The sequence below is a fragment of the Drosophila santomea genome, chromosome 2L (genome assembly GCF_016746245.2).
Source record: "Drosophila santomea strain STO CAGO 1482 chromosome 2L, Prin_Dsan_1.1, whole genome shotgun sequence".
NCBI lineage: Eukaryota > Metazoa > Arthropoda > Insecta > Diptera > Drosophilidae > Drosophila > Drosophila santomea.
This window is the reverse complement of record NC_053016.2, coordinates 26682618-26705144: the sequence shown is the minus strand read 5'-3', so window position 1 is coordinate 26705144 and position 22527 is coordinate 26682618. Positions and strand designations below refer to the sequence as shown.

At 42.9% G+C, this 22527-nt stretch overlaps 1 protein-coding gene across 1 annotated transcript in view; it reads left to right on the top strand.

The window, feature by feature from the left end:
• The window catches only part of LOC120444328 (lachesin), a 278432-nt gene that overhangs the window by 131320 nt on the left and 124585 nt on the right, over nt 1–22527 (top strand). Inside the window, exon 6 of the mRNA XM_039623884.1 lies at nt 11710–11841. Within this exon, the coding sequence (XP_039479818.1) occupies nt 11710–11841 (132 nt within the window). The remainder of the gene's footprint in view (nt 1–11709; nt 11842–22527) is intronic.

Below are 22527 nucleotides of genomic sequence, written 5' to 3'. Positions count from 1 at the left end.
GCTGCACTAGAGGTAAGTTGCTACAAAAAGTCGTTGCAAATGGCCAATACCAAATTATAGCAACTAGTGAGGCATGAATAGGTTCAATTTCCGAACGCTTCATTAGCTCTCATCGGATCACACTCCACTTTTGACAGAATTTCACGCTAGGCCGCTGAACAAGATACAACGCACACGGTTACGGTTACGGTTACAGTTTTAGAGATAAGATCCACTACACATACCTTGGTATCAATTTAGACAGAGGATTCACCTTCGGAAGACAGCCGAAACCGGTGCTTCGTGATACATAATGAGCACTGATATTGACCGTGATCTCAAGGTTTCATATTGAAAACGAAATCCAGGAGTTGGCCCAAATATACCAGGAGAGACTGAATTAACGTGGAGCAACCTAACAGATTGTCTTCACACAAAGGCTTAGCTATACAAAATATATAAGTTCTGACATTGAGTTAAGCCCACAACTCAATACTGAATCGGATATAGAAATCTCCACAGCAACACTGGAATCCATTAGAGTATATTATATAGAGAATAGGTTCCTGAGTCGTCGCGGGATTCCAACCTGAACGTAAGTGAGCAACGTAAAGCAACTAAGCGTCTAAGAAAAGACATCAAGGACGAAGCAAGACACTAATTTGAGATACAGGAGCTGAGGTCCTTAAAGATTTCCACCGAAGCTCCGGGCACTTGCGATATTTAAGGCCCTGAAAGAAAGATACCTCATGACCCTAGCCAGTTCTCAAAAGTGTGCGGACGAACCTGGAGGTGGCTGATTTGGAGACCTTATTGGACGGTGTGTCCTGTGTAGCTTTTTTTTTCCATCTAACTCTGTTTTGTGCTGTCTGTTTAGCATTTTCCCATGTGATGTTTATTTGGGCAAGTTCTTGTTGGGCGGTTCTTCTCCATGTTGCTTTGCCAAGACGACTCGAGACATCATCATTCACTCCTCCACTGTTGGATATGATGGTGCAACGATATGGCAAGCTGGTGACGAACTCGATTGGGTTCCCAAGTATGTTGATGTTTCCTTGGTTGGAGTGGTTGAAACGCATAGCTTTTGTTTTTTCTACGTTTAACTCGAGTCCGACGCTGCTGGAAGAGGTTATCACTTTTCCTCTGTATGTCGCCGAGTCTGAAAGAGATAAGACAGATGTTGTCTGCATAGTCACCTTGCCGTGCATTGTTGAGGGTTGCTGTGAGGGCAGTGTAGAAGTCGTCCTTGGTGTCATTGTTGGCGTCTGCCGTCGGGGCATTGCATTGTATGATGTTTATATGTCTAGCTCTACATCTGAATATGCCTGTCATGAGTCGATAAGAAATGCTCCCAGGAGTGCAGTGTCGTTTTTATGCGCTTGGACACGTAAATTTCCACTCCGTATCTGCTGCCGTCACTGTTACCACTGTGTAGGACTAGATTGCTATTTGATGTTGTTGTTTCCCCACTGCCAGACCACCTCATCTCACTGATTCCAGCTATTGCAATATGGAGTCTCTCCATCTCCGCCTCGAACTGTGCAAATGTAGATGGTTCTCTCAGAGTTCTAACGTTCCATTGTCCAATTCATGTCCGTTTTGATATTTAATTCTCTCGTATTTGTTTCGGTAAATGATTAGGTTTTTCGACCGATCTGGTGATTGGCCAGATGCGGCTTATTCCAGTGGTGGGGCTGCCACCTAACGTCATCGAGGAGTGGCGTCTACGGTGATGTTGCTAGTCGTAGAAAAGCGAACAGTCTAGTGTTGTTCCTGTTTGCAGAACACAGGGTGCACTTGGTAACTATGTGGGGGACCTTGTTTTACTCCGTATAGGAGAGGGGGTCAGGCGGTGGGGAAGTGGCCGAAGATTGTTACATTAGGCATTTTGGATGGAAGAATACTTTATAAAAGCTAGAAAAGTATTTTTTGAGAGGAAAGTTTGTGTGGCCATTCATTCGTCATGGGTGGGGCTTGAACCCACGACCTCGTGTTTGACAGGTAGTTGCGCTGTCCACTACACTACGAGGCCCCAAGCCTGCGTAGCTAGCGCATTTCAATGACCTGCGTAGCTGGTAATAACTTGGCAATAACATTCTATCGTAGCCATAGATTCTCATTTCGAAGACTTGCTTTTTTGTGAACTTCTCGACGTAGTTATTTTTATTATTGCTGACAAAGCCGTATATCCCTTGCTTTTAACTTTCTCATTGGCTGTTAAGCGATCAGCGCTCGGCCTGCTTTTGTACGCCACCTTCAACAGTAAATTCTTCATCATCGTTTCTAGGTCCAAGGTCCACAGTTTTACCGTTCGTCTGGTCTAAAGTCCAGACGCTCTCTTGTCTTGCCGTCTTACTCTAATTCGTGCCGTCTCGCTCTCTTGTCTCTCCCGCCTTTTTCTCTCCACACCCTTGTACATCAAACTCTCTTTTTTCAAACTTTTTTTCTCCAAGCACTGTCGTTACTACGCGCTAATTTTTTGCTTAACTGGAAAAAGACAGGTCTTACTTTTTAGATATAAAGGACTAGTCATAGAATTTTTTATTTGTTGGCAATATAATACCTGATTATTCAAAGACTGAGTTCAGGAATCTTATACGTTTAAAATGCAAAATTAAATTATTTGCATTTGTAAATTGTATTCTTTATATATGATAATAATAATTAATAATTCTTTATAGACGATAATAATATTTCTTAAATATTCATTAATTATTTAATATCGCTACAATAAGCTTATATTTCTCCTTGCCTTGATTTTATTTTCGTCTGCGGTCGCTGGTGATTCCCAATGTTAGGCCATCTCGAGCAAGGTGGCATCTGTGCTAGTATCGGTCGCCGATGCCATTCCAGCCTCATGGGAGAGGCCACATCGAACAAAAACCTGTACCTGGAGTAAAACCGCCATTTTACGTTTTTTTTTCATCTTTTTAATTAAATTGTTTGATAACATTGGCTATTGTTAGTGTTAGTTTGGGTGTGTACTAGGGATGATGTATTTTGTTGAAGTTGGTTATAGAATTTTGATTGGACTCTGATAAGCCTGCAACGTTGACTTGTGGAATCCAGCATCATAACAGCTAATGGGTTAACATGTTTGTTTTGCTTTGCAATTTCTTTTACCACTGATGGCAAGTTAAAATCTCTTAGTGGTAATACGCACATAGAAAGGCATTTATTATCTACTTTAATAGTTTGATCTTGGCTCTTTCCCACCTTTTGATGTTTGTTTATGAAGCTGTCCACACTGGTTAAATTATGGCCTTGTACAAAAGCAGCTTGCTTTTGGTGGAAAGTTTTCTTATTCTTTTGCTTTAAAGGAACCAGTACATTTGCTTACTCTTTTGATATATAAGCTTAACCTTTCCCTTGACGTGTTCTTTCGTAGTCAGTTTGATGTCAAGGGTGAGTTCTGTGGTATGACTGTGCCATTAATGTAGAGGTGGAGAGATGCCTTTTCTTAGAGTGAAAGTTGTGTGCGTGGATTTGTCTGCAGTTATTACGATGTTCCATCTCAGTAACCAGGAGTGCAAATTATCCAGGCTCTAGGTCTTCCGGGTTACACAGGTCGAACGGCTGGAAGCTGCCTCTTATGTGTTCAGCATAAGCGTTTGCTTTTTTCTGACTAGAGCGACACCATATATCTGCAGATGTTTGAACTGGTGCTATCCTCTTCATTGGCCTCCTAAGTTATTTGGTGGCGTTCCGTTCTGATCGATATGGAGTCTTATCCGCCGTCTGCTGATCTGCCAGCCCTTCTTAGCCTTTTCCTCTCTCTTACCATAGTAGCTAAATCTGTTGATGTAAATCAGAGGTAGTAATCTCTGCGGGCTATATGATTTGCCGCTCTAGTGATTTGCGTTGACCGTCGGTGCTGCAATATTCGCTGGTGATACTCTCTACCGCATTATTAATTTCCTCCGGACTTTGAATTCCCGTCTGAGGATCTACGTTTTCTTCCAGCCAGCTTTTCTTATTGCTGATATTTGTGTTGCGCTCTATACACTTCACTGCCGATCTTGACCATGCGTGGTGCATTGCATTTATTACGTCATATCCAGGGATTTTGAAATACGACCGCGTGGTGAAGTGTGTCTCCGAAACTAGCATTATGTCCCGTTGGTTTGTTTTGAGATAGTGCTCCACTTCGGGTTTGTTTCTCGACAAGCATATATCGACACCATGCAGAGACCTAGTTGTTATGCGATTCGATTAATTGCAGCCACACATACTACTACATCGAAGTTTAAATTATCTGGTGAATAAATAATACAATACTACACTACAATACTTGGTCAACTACAGCTATCCGTTTTTACATCAGGTAAAGTAGTCTTAATTGCCGTGTGCCCAAACAAATCTCTTTTGGCCCAGACAAATCATGTTACAACATCATGATCATGTTTTTTATAACCGTTACTCGTAGAGTAAAAGGGTATACTAGATTCGTTGAAAAGTGTAACAAGCAGAAGGAAGCGTTTCCGACCATATAAAGTATATATGTATATTCTTGATCAGGATCAATAGCCGAGTCGATATGACCATTTCCGTCTGTCCGTCCGTATGAACGTTGAGATCTAATGAACTACAAAAGCTAGAAAGTTGAGATTAAGCATACAGACTCCAGAGACATATGTATATGCACTCTAACGTCCACAAACCGCCCAAAACTGCCATGCCCACACTTTTGAAAAATGTTTTGATATTTTTTCATTTTTGTATTAGTTTATATCGATTTGTCAAAAAACTTTTTGCCACGCCCACTCTTACGCCCACAAACCGCCAAAAACTGTCAGTGTTGAAGACTCTCCTTCACACTTAAACTAGTAACGGGTAACGGGTATCTGAGAAACGACCACACCTTCCGCCCAACTAACCAAGGGTCGCTGCGGTGTATCGTACGGTTTGATTCGCGAGAATATAGACGCGATATATATACTAGAAACTATATATACAGAAACTAGAATATGTATAAATACATATTAGTAAGATCTAATTATGTGTTAAAAAAGTTAAAATTGATGGCTTTAAGAGCGACAGAAAGTCAAGATTACCGATAAAAGAATAAAGTATATTATAGTCAGAACATAATACTCTGTAGGGGTTATGAAACTCCAAGTAAGATATACAATGATTTAAGATTAGGGGTAAGTAGTTTCTAGTGAATCTGCGTTTAACAGAGAAGTTCAGCCGACTATCCGTTGGGATTATTGACTTCACCACGAAAAAGCTTAGAAATATAGACTGTTCTAAGCATTGTTTTAGTTATCTAGTTAAACGGTAAATGAAGGCTGACCGTTCGTTAACTGCCACTTGCAGAAAATTCAGATTTTCGGGCAGGATGATTTTTTTTTTCTGGTGAGTATTTCTTATTCGAGATGTCCCAGTTGAATTGGGCTTATAGGATTGCCAGTGACTTGTCATATGAGGCTGTAAATTTACTATGGAATCTAAAGTTCAATGCCATTGTGTAATGTACGTTTCCAGCTCTAGCCCAGCCGGAATATCGTAATAACGAGAGAGTGAAAAGAGGAGATTGTGGCACGTTCGGACAATTGCAGAACACAGTTGTTTTTAAATTGGAGCAACTCAAGAAAAGAAATAGATTTTAAATTAAGCTTTAGTGCCGTACATTATAGGAATGATGCGGTCCATGGTTTCTTTTTTCTACTTAATTTATGGCTCCTCTATTCAGGGCTTGCACTTCGTTAGCACAAACTAACGCAATGCGTTAGCACGAATTTACAAATGCGTTGTCACAAATTTGCCATTTAAAATACAATATGTAATGAGATGGAATACTATTTTATGATTTGCCCTTAGTTGGGGCAATTTGTGGTTAAAAGTTGTCTACAAATTACAACCCGTACCCCCTTGTCCCTTTTATGAATGACTGAATTAAATTTTGCTAGGTTACCCTCGTGAACAATCACACGACGTACTCAACTTAGGGTTTTGTTGTTTATAGGTGTATTTCCTCTGCAACTTTCGTCATGAATAATACAAAAATACTGTGTTTCGTGAATTGTAAAACAATAATGTCATGGGTAAATGTCTTGACATTTTTCATCAAATGTCATATTGGCATAATCATAATTGCATTTTCTGACGTATTTTCTCATATAAGGGTTATGTAAAAAATGTACCTTCCACATATCCGAGCCATGAGTCCCAGCTTATTCACATCCCCTTCGTCCATCCCGTTGCTGTATGATCCTTTGGTACGCTGATTGGATTTCGTTCATTGAATTCAACGAACCCTTTGCAGCTGACTATATACTCTAAGAAGGCCATTTTGGTCAACAGAGGGTGAACGCTAGGCACTTGAGCGAGATAGCTGTACTAATCCTTATAGTGTGCAGAGATTTTCTATGAAAGGCTCGCCGGCGAAATTCCTATACAGGCATCTCTGTTAGTGTTGTAGGTGCCCAAGCAGCTATGGAGTCCGTGAGATCTGAGCGAGTGCAACCTCCAGAAACAATCCAGCCTATCTGGGATGGAAGTGAGATCTAGACTCGAGCAAAGCACGGCAAGGGACGAAGATTGCTGACCGCTTCTTCACCAATACGGTGGCAGTGGCTAGGATCACAACACCTTTACTGAGATTCTCTACATAAAGAGCAGCAGACGTTTCAGGCAATGCAGAGGGTTCTACGGCATGAGTTAGAAGCAAGCGTTTCTCCAGGCTGCGAGGTTAAGTTTCCCAGATGAAGGAGAGTGTGGTCCTTAAATCCGCACACACGGCAATTACTGGAGTTTCACTGCCTCAGTTGATGACCACTCTTAAATTTGATGCACTGTTGCTCCCCCTGATTGCCTGGCGCATAGCTTGCCATGGCGAACTCAATGTTCTCCAGAATCCTTCATCGCTGTTCCAGAAACGATGCCATTGATTCCCATGTTAGACTGGGTCCTCTACATGCTTCTCTCATTTCGCCAGACTCGCCGGATTCAGCTCTTAGACAACTACTTGGGCGATAATGCATCCAGCGATTTGTTCCGTTGAGCCCATTCCATTTTGCGCACGAATATGAGCGTTAAATTGATCCGATCGTTCATAAAGCATTGAAACCTAACCACTCTTCACTACCCTTGGCCCATAACTTCAGTGACATGTGCGAATAAAATTATCTTTTAGAAAAATATATGTTTGTATGTGTTATCTGCATTATCTTCACGTACATTGTGTGCTAAACATTGCATATGCGTAAAAACACCAGCCGTGCAAATTAATAGTGGTCAGGGCTCGTATTACAGTGACGATCCTTCTTATGCTTATTTTTCTTTATAATTTTTCTTTCGGTTATGTCTATACTTGAATTTTCATTTGAGCTATTTACTAAGTCGTCTTTGACTATTTTATTCGCCTTGTTAAACATATCATTTACATTTCCTTCGATAAACTCTTCATTTAAATATTCATTTTTTTCTTCAGTTTCAGTTTCACTTTCGTTTTCATTTGTTTTTTCACATTCTTCATTTTCATTTATCTCCTCACTTGTAATATCATTTATATCATTATTTTTGCTTTTCGACAAACCAACCCAATGTTTTATATAAGCTGCTGCCCAAACTCCAGAGTAGGGTATTCTAGATTAGATTCTAGATTTTTAGGTACGTAACGATCGTTTCCTAAACATTTAAATACTTTAAAAGGTCCTTTAAACTTTGGGACAAGTTTTTTTGAAGTTCCTGTGTGACAATCGACATTTTTACTACAACATAGTCTCCTTGTTTATATAGAGTCGCTTTCAGTCGTTTGCTATTCTTGTTCGATTCATTATAATTTTGTAATTGAATTTCTCTTTCTCGACCATTTTCCCTGATACTTTCAATAGTTATTCTTTCCTTTTGTCCTTTGTCTAAATTTTCTCTAAGGCAGTCAACTAAACTACCTCTTTGGCCGACTCCAAATAACATTACACTTGGATATTTACTAATCATTCTTTGAACTGTATTATTTATCGCAAACTCAATTTCTCCTAGTATTTTTTCAAAACCCCAACTCGGTTCTGAACCTAGTAATTTTGCAAGCATTGGGCCTATACTACGATTTATCCGCTCTACCTGTCCACTCGCCTCGGGCGAGCCTGTCGCTATTAGTGTATGAGCTACGTTACGAGTCTTTAAAAAGTTTAAAAATTCTGAGGAAGTAAATCAGGAACCTCGACTATACATTTCGGGGTGCTATATGATCTGCAATCATTTTCCAGCGCTGAGCTCAAAGAAGCTGGGTCCGCAAAAATCGAATTAATTAATCGTGGTCAAACAAAGTTATTGCGATTTAAAAAAAAAAGTTAAAAAAAGTCAACTTTTTGAAGTTCGAAAATTTTCGAAATTTCATATCTTCAAAACTGGACGTGGTCAAAAAAAAGTAATTGGTGGTCAAACATGGTCAAACGATTCCACATTTCAAATTTCAAAAATTCGATTTTTGCGGGCCCAGCTTATTTGAGCTGCTTAAGTTCTTTGTGGTTTTTGTTGAATATAATCTTACGAACTTTGTACAGCTATCAGCAATTACTAAAATATGCCTCGATTTCTTCTTTTGTATTAACTGGTTGTAAATGATCAATATGTATCTGTTCCAATGGTTTTGTTGGCTTTGGAATATTGTGTAAATAGGCTTCGTGCTTGCCTTTTGCCGTAAATGCAATGCATTCTAAGCAATTTTTAATATGTTGTCCTATCTTTTGTTTCAAATTAGGAAACCATTAGGTCTTTAGAATCACCTCAAGAACTTTGTCGACACCAAAGTGTCCCAGGCCATTGTAGTACTTAAAAGGAACATGCGTTTCCATATCTTTTGGAACGAAAAAAAATAAAGAATCATGATATTTCCTATTAATAATTCCATTGCGAATCTCATACAGTATGTGTTCGTTCTTTTCTAAAATATTTTTTTAGGTTCACTGTACTCTCATCCTCACTTTGACATATGACCAAATTTTCTTCGAACGAATTTGAACCTACTACCATAATGTTTGTACATATGCTGAGGGCATCCACGTGTTGCATTCTAATACCGCATCTATGTTCCAGTTTATAATCATAGTTCTCCCATCGCGCAATTATAGGGTTTATTTCTTTTTTAGTTACCGTAAGTGTAAGAGAATTGCAATCCGTAACAATTTTAAAACTTCTACCGTGCAGATATACCCTTAATCGTTTTAGTGAATAAATTATCGCTAACATTTCCAACTCGAAACTGTGATACCTCGACTCAGCATCCGTCGTACGCTTGGAGAAATAAAATACAGGGTAAAATCGCCCATCCCTTTTCTTTTGCATTAAAATTGATCCGAAACCAATTGAACTCGCGTCGCAATTCATTTCGCGTCGCGTAGCATGTCAAGTTTTACTCTTTTATTTTTCATCGTAATTTTTTCAATAACAATTAATTTGCTGTAGTTAAAACCAAAATACGTGGCTTGGGGCGCTGGCTTCAAGTTAACGCTAGCCGGAACGCAATTCTTTTTCATACAACTAATTGGGCTGCCTGAGTCTAGGAGGCATTCTATAAAAAAAGGTTCATAAACGGTACCCTCTATTTCAAAACTTAAATACCTCCTCGTTGCGGCTTGCTGGTCACAGGCTGCAGCGAGGTGACCTATCTTTCCGCTCACAAAACAGGATCCGACTTCTCTTTTGGGTTTGCGACAATCTGAGGCAATATGCTCCAAACTATTGCAATTATAGCAGCGAAAAACTAACTTCTCAGTATTTCCAGAATCTTTGGAGCTCCCCAATATTTTTGAACTACTAAATTAATATGCTGTAAAGCCGACAGCATATCGTCTTTCGTCTTGAAACACATCATATTGGCGCTTGTGCGTATTTGACGATCTGGTATTCAATAAATTATATAGTCGATTAGCTCGCCATCTGACATTCCTAATCCATTTGACATTATTACTTTCGAGTTGAAATAGGAAGTAAACGATTCAATTGCTCGCCATTTGCGCTCTTCAAGCTTCTTGCGCAATGTAATGGCACTTTCATTTGGGAGAAAGGCATTCTCCATCGAAGTCAACAAATTTTCAATTTTTTTCATTTGCAAACTCAGGCTTTGAGTAAATCCAGGTTTGTGCATCACCTTTGACTTTTCTAAATATGAGAGACCGTAACTTATTTTCCGTTAATCCATAAGTTGAACTCAGTACGTTTATATGTGCGCGCCAACCACTAACACTTGTTTGGCCGTCGAAGTCTGGTAGCATTTCTTTTATGCTGTGAAAAGGAATTTCATCATCTTTCGAAACATTGCCCACTGTCTCTTTCTCGCTCGCTCTCTCAGACGCTCTTAACAAACTATTCTCCCTCCGCAGTAGCTCTTTAGAACATAGAAGCTGAGGTGCCGTAGACTAATTGTATCACCAATGTTGGCAATAACTGAAGACATCAATTTAGGAGCTGCTGGCGGCTGCGAGACCCGATACTTGGTATAAGACTTTTTTAGGTACGACGTAGTAGGATTCATCTGGCTAATTGAATGCAGCTTGAACAAGAATTTGTGGGACCTTAATTAAATGATACATGATATTGCAGAAGGCTGCAGATGGCTGTGATGGGTTAATTAGCCAGCCTTGCACCTTGAACTCGACGGAGTGAGTTTTCCGTAGACAGATTACCTTACGAATTCACTACGTTGAGTTAGCTCAAGGTTGATGAAGGATTTGCAGTGAGGAATTAAATAATTGGTGGCATTACATTACACACAGTTGACCTCATACTGCCGTGACGGAAACGATTTTCTTCTGATGTGGATCACCGTGACGGTGCTTGATTGAAAAGTGTTGACGACCTTATAAGAACTGGCATCAATGTGAAATCTTCTATCTTTTATGCTATCGTATCTGACTGAACAAGTGCATGCTTTTCCATCTTTCACTTGCAGTGGCTGTTATCCCACTTCGTGTATACACTTTGGTCTTTACTGCCATTAAAGTGTCACTGTTGGTCTAGACTTACGCATGTCTTTAGACATCTTAAAAAAATTACAGGCGTCGCATCTTCCAAGTTTTATCCTAAGCTTTAAATAATTTTAGTTGAAGTCTATATGGAGTGGTTTCTACATGATTAGGCAACAATGTGCTTAGGAATACTCCGTCTCGACCATTCAAAAGAAAACCAACATCTCCTAAATCTCTTTAAATACTCTGAAGAGTAACGCTACACAGCGTTCGACTTTAAATTTATATGCAAATTATGAGCATTCCGTCATTTAATTATATGATCCCAAAATGAACTGACATATTTTTAAGAACTCTTCAGATCAAATGGCGATATCTATTCACGCCGTAAATACCAGTTTGTTGACGATATTTAATTTCGGTTTAATTTAATTAAATTAAATTGTATTTCATTGATTAACATCAGAAAATAATGTCGTAGGACTTTAATATCTGTACAAAATTAAATAAGAATGGTAGTGGTTTAGCATGCAGATTTCAGAGACATAGACGCACTTTTGAAAATGTTTTGATATTTTTTCAAATTTTTGTTAGTCTCGGTTTGCCAAAAATATTTTTACCACGCCCATTCTAACGCCCACAAACCGCCAAATGCTGTCAGTGCTGAAATTTCTCCTTCGCACTTCCACTAGCTGAGTAACGGGCATTCGATAGTCGGGGAACTCGACTATAGCATTCTCTTTTCTTACATATGTTGTTTTTTTTTCTAAACTACTTAATTAATTTTTATAATATAAATTTAATTCTACCTTTGCAGGTGTAAAGTCGGTTGAAGGAGAAAGGCTGGTCTTAACAAATGTGCATCGTTCCGATATGGGAGGCTATAATTGCATTGCATCTAATGGAATACCTCCTTCAGTTAGCAAGCGGTTTAACGTATACGTTAATTGTAAGTAGTCTTCAATCTTTTGTCACTACTTATACTTAAGCCGATTCAACGAATCAGAGAGAGATGGGCGTAGTGTTGGGCTAACAAAATATTTCGTTCTCGGTCTCCCGAGGAGTAAATCATAGTTGTGGGACCTAACTCAATGTGCACAAATGTAGGTGTGTATGTATACATAAGGATCGTTAAATTTATGTAAGTTTGTAAGACAGCTTGTATCAATTTGACCTGTTAATTTAAGGACGGATAGTTGCTACAACTCAAAATTAATCGTAAGCAAATCTATTAAATTGCCTATATATGGCCAATCATATATACATATATATTACATTTATACTTGGCGCTAATAAATGCTCATGGTCCCTGTGCTATTGGAGCGGTAAAGAAAATTAAAAGTCTTCGGAAAGGACACACTCTAAAAATTTGTTCACTATGTATCTAGGCACCCAGAATTAAGAAGTGGAAGTGCGTTTGACAGAAAACTAGTCTGCTGACCTACAAAGCCAACCTTCTGGGTCAAAATACAAGCTTCACAGTAGGCGTGGCCAAAATGATTTTGGTATATCGATAAATATTGGAAGGACAAAAGTGAAATGAAAAAGTTTCAACATATTTTTCAATACTGTGTGCGTGGTAGTTTTAGGCAGTTTGTACATATAAATTAATTAAAACGTCAATCAAGCAACTTAATGGCTATAATAGGTTGAGTAGAAGAAAAGAGAAAAATAAATCATTAATAAATAACAGAACAGTGATAAACAGTTTTTATAACAATTCAGCAATAACAATTAACGCTTTGGAAATCGAGAGACTTTTTTTCCAGAGATTGCTAGGGTGTGTCTTCGTTTATGCTGTCTTCTGGTCAGCGTGTTAGGACGCTGCCAGATGGTTGATGTGAGCTGTTCGTTGTATCAGTTCGAGTGACGTTTAATCTGTTTTTTGACAGAGGGAATTTGGATGATGTACCAATGATGTAACAATCCGCATTGCAATCATGCGCAGCGGCCGCTTTTAAACTGTTTCATAAAATTCGAATCCGATGCCGTGCCTCATATTCGGATGTAGTATAATTCCTTGCATTCTCTTCGTTGCTTTAGCATATATAGGCCAGCGTAATCATATCCTGAGTATTGAAATGGCAGTGCCTCAGACCAGTTTTCTGTGCGGCAAAGATAGGGTGTTTGGCATTTGACGGTAGCTGCAAGTTACCTAATCTGCCTTCAACTTTTAGAATGCCGTCCTTGCATACAATCAGAGACAATTTATGAAGTTGGGAACGGCTTCGTAGCGGCTTGTTGTCCAATAATAAATTGCAATCCTCATTATAGCAACCATGAGCCTATCGAACACAAATGATGCGAGCGATGTGAATTTCATCAAAAGTCAGCAGTTTAAGGCATGTACGTGAGCCTAAAGCAGGTGTCCTTGTTCGTTTGATGAAGTTTAAAACGTAAGCTACGATGCGAACTAGTATTGACCAGAACGAGATACGCTGAAACAGAGATTCCAGTGGGGTTTCCGGTGGTTCTTGCTATGTGACCTAAGACAAAGTTATTATCTCGTCTTATCCGTGATTTATAAAAGGGAAGAACAAACCTTTGAGAATCTCAACATTACCGCACGCCTTTCTAGATCCGACAGCATGTCAAGCGGGTCAAAGATAAGTGCCACGACAAAAAGCACTTGCCATTTTGTACTATTCGCATTTAATGTATGACAAGCTGAGTATATATGGTATATAGTATATAATTTCTGATGAGTTCGTGAACCGCTCCAGCAGTTGTATCAGTTAATGTCGATTATTGAGTAGTTCTTCTTCCGTGTATGCTGCTGTGAGAACTTCATCTACGTAAAACTCATCCTTGAGTATACTTGCAGCTATTAGAAACTCGCTTTAATGGTCGTGAGCTAGCTGATCTAGTACCCTTACAGCTAAGAAGGGTGCTATAAATGTTCCTTATGTTACTGTAGACAGAGCAATGTAGTGTTCGATAGGCATTTGTACATCCTCTCACAATATGATACGCTGATAGTCGCAGTGATTGGCAGCCCCCCAGATTTGTCAATAAACAAGCTTCTCAGGATACGGAGTCCAATATGCAGAGCGTCGTTTAGAGAGCTTTCAATTGAAGCCATCAAAGACTACCCTAAGTTTTTAAGTAATCGCAGGGTGAGGTCGCAATTTGAAGCCGGGCTTCAGGTCGATTTCCACGGCCGAGAGCTTTCGCATGTGACCAAGATTCAAATAGTCACGCATTGAATTAACATACTGTGCATGCAGAACGGAGTTTTGTTTCAGACGGCGTTTTACACCTCGGAATCGTACCAGTGCTTGTAGTATATCTGAGAACTGTTGGCTAGGAGGTTTTAACGGCATTTCATCGATGTAGCGCCCCTTAGCGTCTCGCAAGTGGGCCTGGACCCCGGGGTGGCCACTCCGCGCGTTCGAGCTACTTCCCCGTCTTCTCATTTAGCGACTCCTGCCTGCGGAGGCAGGCTCGCTGCGGCGGCAGACTCGCTGCGGCGGCTATCGCGCCTCGGGGCACGACTCCTGTCTTGTCAACTTCGGTGGTGGCGGCGCGGGCCACACCCACGGACCCTTCTCCGGGTTCTCCGCCGGGCTTCCGTCCTTCGTCTGGGCGCGTACTCCCGGGTCGCGCGCTCGCTTCTCTACCGGCCTCCAACCGACCGCGCCCACCTCTTCCCAAACGCGGGCCTCCGGCGTGTCCTCCCATGTCGATCGTGCGCAGCGTCTGCGCGACATGCGCCGGATCCTCTTCATCCTGGGGTGGCGGTGTCTGTGCGCGGTGGCGGCGGCGTCGGTGGTGCTGGCGGCGATGTCGGTGCGCGTGGTGGTGGTGGTGGATGCGGCTGCGTCGGCGGTGCTGTCGGCAGTGTCGGTGAGCGTGGCGGTAGTGGTGGCTGCGGCTGCGTCGGCGGTGCTGGCGGCGGTGTCGGTGAGCGTGGCGACTGTGGCTGCGGCAACCCTTGTTGTTGTGGCTCCGGCTGCGGCGTCAGCTGCGGCTATTGCTGTTTTTCCGCCGCGATGAAACCTCTGCTCCTTTCCGCCGTTATTCCGCGGAGCCTGAACCGATAACGGGATTCTCCAGCGTGTACCTGCCTCCCACGGAATTCGCAGCTGTGTGCGTTAGCCGTTAACGGTTTTCCGGCTGTCTACCCTCCCTGTCCCGCTCTCGCTCTCCAACGGGCCTTTTGTGTGTGTGTGTGTTTGTTTTGAGTGACTTTTTCCTTGCGATTTTTCGATACCCTGTATCGTCTTCCCCGCTTCTTCACTAAAGGTTTTTATTATCTTTTTCCGGTGTCCTCTGGCCCGCCGGCGCCCGCGCTTCCTGGCTTTAAGTCGCTAATATGAGTTGTTTTCGTTTTTTTTTTGTTGTCGCGTGCTCCTATACACAAATTACTGGTGACGTGACAGCTCGAAGATCTCCTTTGGCTTTTCCGCATTTTCTGCCGGCGTCTGTGTACACCTGCCCGTTTCGGCCGTCTGTTCGTCGAACAATGCGTTCGGCAGCCTTGGTTATCTTCCCTGCGTTATAAATGCCGGCGAGTATCCGGTGGTCTCCCCCACACTCGTGTTTACCGCCAGCTGCAGCTCCGGCCAGTTCTCGTCCCATGTCCTCTGATCGGCCCCTGTGAACTGCGCGATCATTGTTTTCACTGTCCTGATGGCCCTTTCTGTCGGGTTTTCTTGGGGAGTATATGGAACCGTGAGCTAGTGTCTCACACCCAGCTCCTCCAAAAACCTCTTGAACGCCCTGCTCGTGAATTGGACTCCGTTGTCCGTGATCATAACTTTTGGCACCCCGTATCTGGCCACTATTCGCTCTCGCACAGCCTTTCGTAGCGTCTCAGTGGTTGCCCTACGCCTCGGAACGATCTCGGTCCACTTGGAGAACCTGTCCACCAGGACCAGCAGCATCGAATTCCCGTGGTTCGACCTCGGCAAGGGGCCCACAAAATCCGCACACACGGTGGCCCATGGTTCTTCCGGCACCTGGGTCAGGATTTTCCCGGCTGCTCGCAGCTGGTTAGGCTTCTTTTCCGCTCCGTTCAGCGCTCTGATGGAGTAGGATATTACCCGGTTGCCCGGTTGCCGGTTACCTTGCTCGGAGTGCTGTGCGAGGATAGCGCCCAACCCGTAGTCGCTGGCATCCGTCTGTAGCACGAAAGTCCTTGTGAAATCGGGACATGCCAGGATCGGGTCAGCGACCAATCTGGTTTTGACGGCCTCGAATGCTTCTTGGTGGGCGTCTGTCCATTCCCACCTTGCCTGTTTCTTGAGGAGTGCGTTTAGCGGTTGCACCAGCGTCGCAAAATCATTTACAAAACGCCTGTACCACGATGCCACTCCAAGGTACTGTCGCAGCTCCTTCACGTTTACCGGGGGCTTCAGCTGTGCTAATGCCGCTACTTTCTCCGGATCCGTTCCGAAGCCTTGATCCGTCACGCGGTGACACAAGTATTGCAGCTCCTTTCGGAAGAACTTGCACTTATCCGCGTTAACTTTCAGGTTTGCCGCCCATAGCCTCCGGAAAACCTCTTTCATGTTGCGATTGTGTTCTTGTAGTGTCCGTCCGATTACAATTATGTCATCCTGATACGCAAAGGCGTGCGACATCATCTCGGGTCCTATCACTTGATCCAACGCCCGATGGAACGTTGCCGATGCGGAGTGTAGTCCGAATGGCATTACTTTCCACTGAAATAGGCCCTTTCCCGGCTCCGTAAATAGCCGACTTGCCGCTACCAACGGAATCTGCCAGTACCCGTCCTTCAAATCCAGGCTGCTTATGTAATTCGCCTCCCTTAATTGATCCAGGATGTAGTTAATCATTGGCATCCTTCACGGACTTCGCGTTTATTTGGTGGAAATCCACGCACAACCGCCATTGCACCGTCTTCTTTTTTACCATCACTATGGGACGGCTGTACGGGCTCCTAGACGGCTTGATGCACCCTTCCTGTAACAACTCGTCGACCTTGGCGTTGATCTCCACCTCCATCTTCGGGTTCTTCGGGTAGTAGCGCTGTTTGACCGGTTGATCGTCCTTCATCGTGATTCTGTGCACCGCCACCGCTGACGTCCCTTGCACTCTTTCCAACTCTGCTAACACTGACTTCAGGAAGCCGTCAATACTCCTCCGCGAATTCTGTCGCCCTCTCCACGATTGCCACTGACAGCTTCTCGCGTTGACTGCTTCGAGCCGCCTGTCCCACCGGCATCGCTGCGCTTCGTCCCGCGCACTCTATCATGGCTCCAACTTTCGTTAGGAAATCCCAACCCTGTACTAGAGCGTCGATGATGTAATGTAGGATTAGCAGTTGCATTCTTACGGTCCTCTCTCCCAGTCCTATGTCCACTTCGAGCAGCGATGTGACCACCTCGTATCGTACATCAGCCATTCGCACTTCTCAACCTGTCCGCCAACTCTTCGCTAATAAAACTAGCTGTGGCTCCGGTGTCCATCGTGGCCTTAATTTCCACTCCATCTATGAGCACTGGGGCGGACAGTTGCCTTTCTTCCGCTTTCAGCTTGCCCATTAATTTTGAGGGGCAGCACCTTGCGAACCCTGGTTGCCCCTCTGAGGCTGGGGTCGCGTGGCGTTGCCCGATCTCTAGCCGATTCTCCCGCACGTCTAGCAGAAGATGATCGGGCGGCTCCGGCTGGCTACAGCACCTATGGCAGGCTTGTGCTGGGTTCAACGGTGGCGGGCCCTGTGAGTCCGATTTGACTCAAAGCGTTCTCTTTGGGTGTCCAGTTCTTCAAACGCATCGGCCAGGGCCATCAGGGCATCCAGGTGCCGGCATTCGTACGGGCGGACAAACATTCGCAGAGTGCTGTTCTCCCTTATTCTCTCCAGGGTCTCTTTCTGAGACATTCCCAACGGCCGCATTAGGGTCTGCATGTCCACCATGTAAACTTTGAAGCACTCGCCGTTCCGCTGCTTCCTCTGCCTAGCCTGGTCTGCCAGCTTCGTCATGAAGCCCCTGGGCAGGAAGAACTCCTGGAAGCTGTGGATAAATTCTACCCATGTCTCCCAGAATCTGTTGTTGGCGATGAACCACTTTAGTGCCCTGCCCTTCAGCAGTTCCGGCATCGCTCGTGGGATTTGGTTGATGTCCAGACCGTACGTCATTGCTGACCACTCCACCTGCTCCAGGTACTTCAACGGCTTGTCGTGACCGTCGTAACGGAAGCTCCACTCCCGCACCTGCTTCGCCACCTTCGCGTAATCTTGAGGGGCCACTCCCTCCTCTCGCGGCTGTTTTCCCGCCGTTCACTCCCGACTTCCTGCCTTTCGGGTCTGCTCCCCCTGTGAGCGCCATCATGCTGTTGACATCGAGGCTCCTCATCAGGCCTTCCACGCCGGTGACTTTGACTTCCACGGCCGGTCTCCTTGCATACTCTTTCTCCAAAGCCTCCAGTATGGCGACCGTTTCTGGTTCGTCTGTGGTCTGCTGAATAAATTCGGACAGCGTCTTCCTCATATCCTCGACCAAACCCTCCAGCTTGATCCCTAGGGCACTCGCTATCGCCGGAAAGTCATCCTTTTTCAGGCAGGATCTGTTCTTTTGGCCAGGACAATCACGGTTGTGCGCCAGATGTAACGAACTGATTTCTTAGTTTCTGCTCGCTACAAATTGCGGGTTCGTCCCACCAAATTTATGATTTGTGTGATTGCCCGACCAAAGAAAAGGCTGAGTTTTAGATTCAGTGCCCGGTCGCGCCCGCGCATTTACGAAAAGTCAAGTGATCGCTTTTTTTCGAGTATTTATATTTCAGCCCAAAAGGCAAATTTCAGACCAGCAGCCCCCATCACACCCGACACTTTGTGGTCAAGGTCCAACTCATGTCCCGTTAGTTCACGGTGTGTCCTCTTTGTGCTTATACCGTTACCGTTCGACCTTTGTTCCCTTGGCCGGTTCGTGTCCAAGGTCCAGCGCGGTACCGTTAGTTCACGGTCTCTCCGCTTTGCAGGGGTCCAAGGTCCATTGTTTACCGCTTGACCTGAACGACCTTGACTCTTCTCGCATTCCGGCCGTCTTCACTGTTGCTATGCCGATCTCCTGCACCCGGATTTGTGGGGAGTTTTAAGACTCCTCACAGGCCTTATAGACTTTTTAAGCTTTTGATGGATTTTGATCTTCTTGAAACCTCTAGCACATAGAAAACTTTATTTCATTAACTTTTTTTCTTATCAATAATAATAAAACTTATACATATATAGGTATGGATGTCGAATATTAAAATAAAATAAGATAAAATGCACACACATAAGTAAAAGTATTATTTTTAATACATACTATATATTACCATACATAAATATATTCATGTAATTTGTAAGTGTGTAAGCACAAGTATTTACATAGGTAAATACGTATGAACACATTCCACAAACGATACCAAAAATATTTTAATACTTACTTACTTATACGTGGGGAAGGCTTTATTAGCCAATATTTATTAGGCAAGGTCTTTAATTTCTAGTCTTTTTACACCACTTTTCGCACCAGCAAATTAATATTTTAGTCGACATGGAAAAGAAACTAAACTCGATAGCTCCCCGAAAACTTCGAGGGAGGCTTTTGCTTTTATTTTTTTTTCTATCTCCCGCTAAAAAACCCACTACATGTAATTTCATAAAACCATTGTGCTCCCAAGCACTGGAAATTCATTTCTAAGTTCATGACCCAGTGAGAGGAGGACATGGTAAGAAGTCTAAGGTAGGTTTAGAGACAAAAGATCTAAGCTGAGGTTAAGGAAAGATATCGGCCAGAGCTGCTGGGTGTGTATAACAATTTTGTACAATCTATTTATAGAGAATAACTATTACGTAGATATAACAAGAAAGAACGCTATAGTCTAGTTCCTCGATGATCTGATACCGGTTAGTCAGTTAGTGGGAGTACAAACGAGTGTATTGTTTGTCCGATTTCAATGATATTCACAATGATTTTTATTATTGGGAGAGCGACTCTACTGGTCGCTGCGACATTGAATGTCTTGTTGCTTAAGTGTCCAAGGGCTTAGAAGCTAAGCGGAGTAGCCGCCAAAGCAGAGCACATATCGCTCTCCTTATATATAGCTTATATATATCTAAAAAGGAGACAAGTGTCGTATACATACATAAGCGCATGCCCAAAGTGCTTGCCCAAAGAGCGATATATTCCTGTTGAGACTGAGAATGATGTTATACTTCTTGACCTTTCGTCTTATTCGATTTGATGAAATCCTGACATCCGGTCTAGACACGAGAAATATTGGTTTCGACCTTATTTATCAAGAATATCTATTATTTTGAAGTAGACAGCTAGTCCCTTTAGTTGTATATAATAAAGACTAGGGGTGTCGGTTGCCCATAAGGACTCCCTGACCTGTGTTCACCAGCTTATGGGTAAGTAAGTGTATAAGGAGATTCGGTTTCGTGAACTAAGCTCGTCGGATCGTCATGGGTTCTTCCTCCTCTTCCTTATATGCACACACCGCACTACGCGAAAAAGAGTTTTAACTGCACTTTCTGTAAACTCCAGATCTAAACAGCAAGGATGTAATCGGACTCAAAATCATACGGACGAAACTGAATTATTAAAGCTTATCAAGAAAGACACAAGAAGTAAGGGTGTCTTAGTGTTCTTCTCCCCCTTTTCTGTACCCTTCCTACCATGATAATGCGTAAGAATAGATTGACGGTTATCCCTTATACAAAGTTTATATTAGCTATTGAGCATTGAAAAAGCTGTTGCGAAAAATAGGTAGGCGAAAAAAGTTTTTTCTTTTTTCCGATACAGTTGATTTTGTTAATTATACTGGCAGCTAGAGCCGACCAAGAGCTATAACGAATGCACAAGTTAAGTATTGCCGAAATACAAAGAAGTGACAATTGGCAGGACAATTGCTGCGCCCAAGCTTAATGTAGGTAGATAAGAAGAAAAGATGGAATGAGCGCCGAACAGATAATTTCATGCGAGAACAGCGGTTTGCACTACGGGTATCGCAACTGCTATTACTGACAACTGCGGCTTACAATATTAAGAGTATAAAACAAGAGAGAACGCTATAGTCGAGTTCCCCGACTATATGATACCCGTTACTCAGCTAGTGGAAATGCGAAGGAGTGTCTTCAACTCTGACAGTTTTTGGCGGTTTGTGGGCGTTAGAGTGGTCGTGGCAAAAAGTTTTTTTGCAAATTGAAAGAAATTTACAAGACTAACATAAAAATGAAAAAATATCAAAACATTTTTCAAAAGTGTGGGCGTGGTAGCTTTGGGCGGTTTGTGGGCGTTAGAGTGGGCGTGGCAACATGAATCGACAAACTTGCGCTGCGTCTATGTCTCTGGAGTCTGTATGCCCAATCTAAACTTTCTAGCTTTTGTAGTTCCTGAGATCTCAGCGTTCATACGGACGGACAGACAGACAGACGGACAGACAGACGGACGGACAGACGGACATGGCCAGATCGACTCGACTATTGATCCTGATCAAGAATATATATACTTTATATGGTCGGAAACGCTTCCTTCTGCCTGTTACATACTTTTCAACGAATCTAGTATACCCTTTTACTCTACTCGGCGTCGGTGACGTATCAGCGGGCGTTGGCACAAGTGATAGGACCCGAAATGATGCCAGACAAATGGATGGATGGCAATATCGTGATTGGACTGACACTGCAAGATTACATACACAACCTGAAGGAGATGTTAAGAAGGCTGAAAGTACATTTTGATAACACCGAACAACAGGCTAATGACCAGGGTAGTGCACGGACTAGTCTCGGGGCAGCGCGTCCGGTTGTTCTGGGAGGCCCGCGATGACAATCGAAACATGGACGTGGCCCGCGGCGATGGAGGCGGAGGACATCCTCTTCCCGAGTCTAAAGGGAGGTAGGGGCCATCCGTTGGAGAACGTTGCCTCAGAATACGCACGATCCGCGACTACGCATGAAACGGAACGTGATGCAGACGCCGGGCGGAGGAAAGGCGCTGAAAGACGAGGGTGCGAGGAGCGGAGTTTGATACCTTTGGGAGAACTCGGAGAAGGGCCCCTGGGTGTGACCCTGTCCAACAGAAAGGAGTCGCTGCAGGAGAAGCGATGCATGAGCCAACAAACAAATTCACATATTTCTTTTCAAGTTAAATTCATATTGCGGCAGCATCGTTTCTCTTTCACGAAACTATTTTTTTAAACTCTATCTAAACATATTCAATGAATCAAATTTTCTATATTAAAGTATTTTGAAAGTTCAATTATATCGGAAAATTGTTCGAGATCGATAATAATAATTTACTTATTAAATTCTTTATCCCCAACACTTAACACTTAATGTAATTTAATTTTAATGTAATTTAATTATGATATAGAAGTTTGTGCTGTGCAACATTTGCTTCTTTTCGTTTTGAATTATTTGATCTTCAATTGGTTCTGTTTAACGCTTTATTCATATTCTTTAAATGTAATTTAATTAAGATATATATAATTTAATTAAGATATAGGTTGCGTGATATTTGCTTCTTTTTGTTTCGAATTATTTTATCTTCAACTGGTCATATTATTAGGCACACACAAAAATAATATAAATTCAGATAAAGTTCAGAAGTTATAGGTTCTCACTCAAAATTCAGGCGAAACAGGTTCGGTGGGCCCATCGAAGACGCTGTGCTAGGAT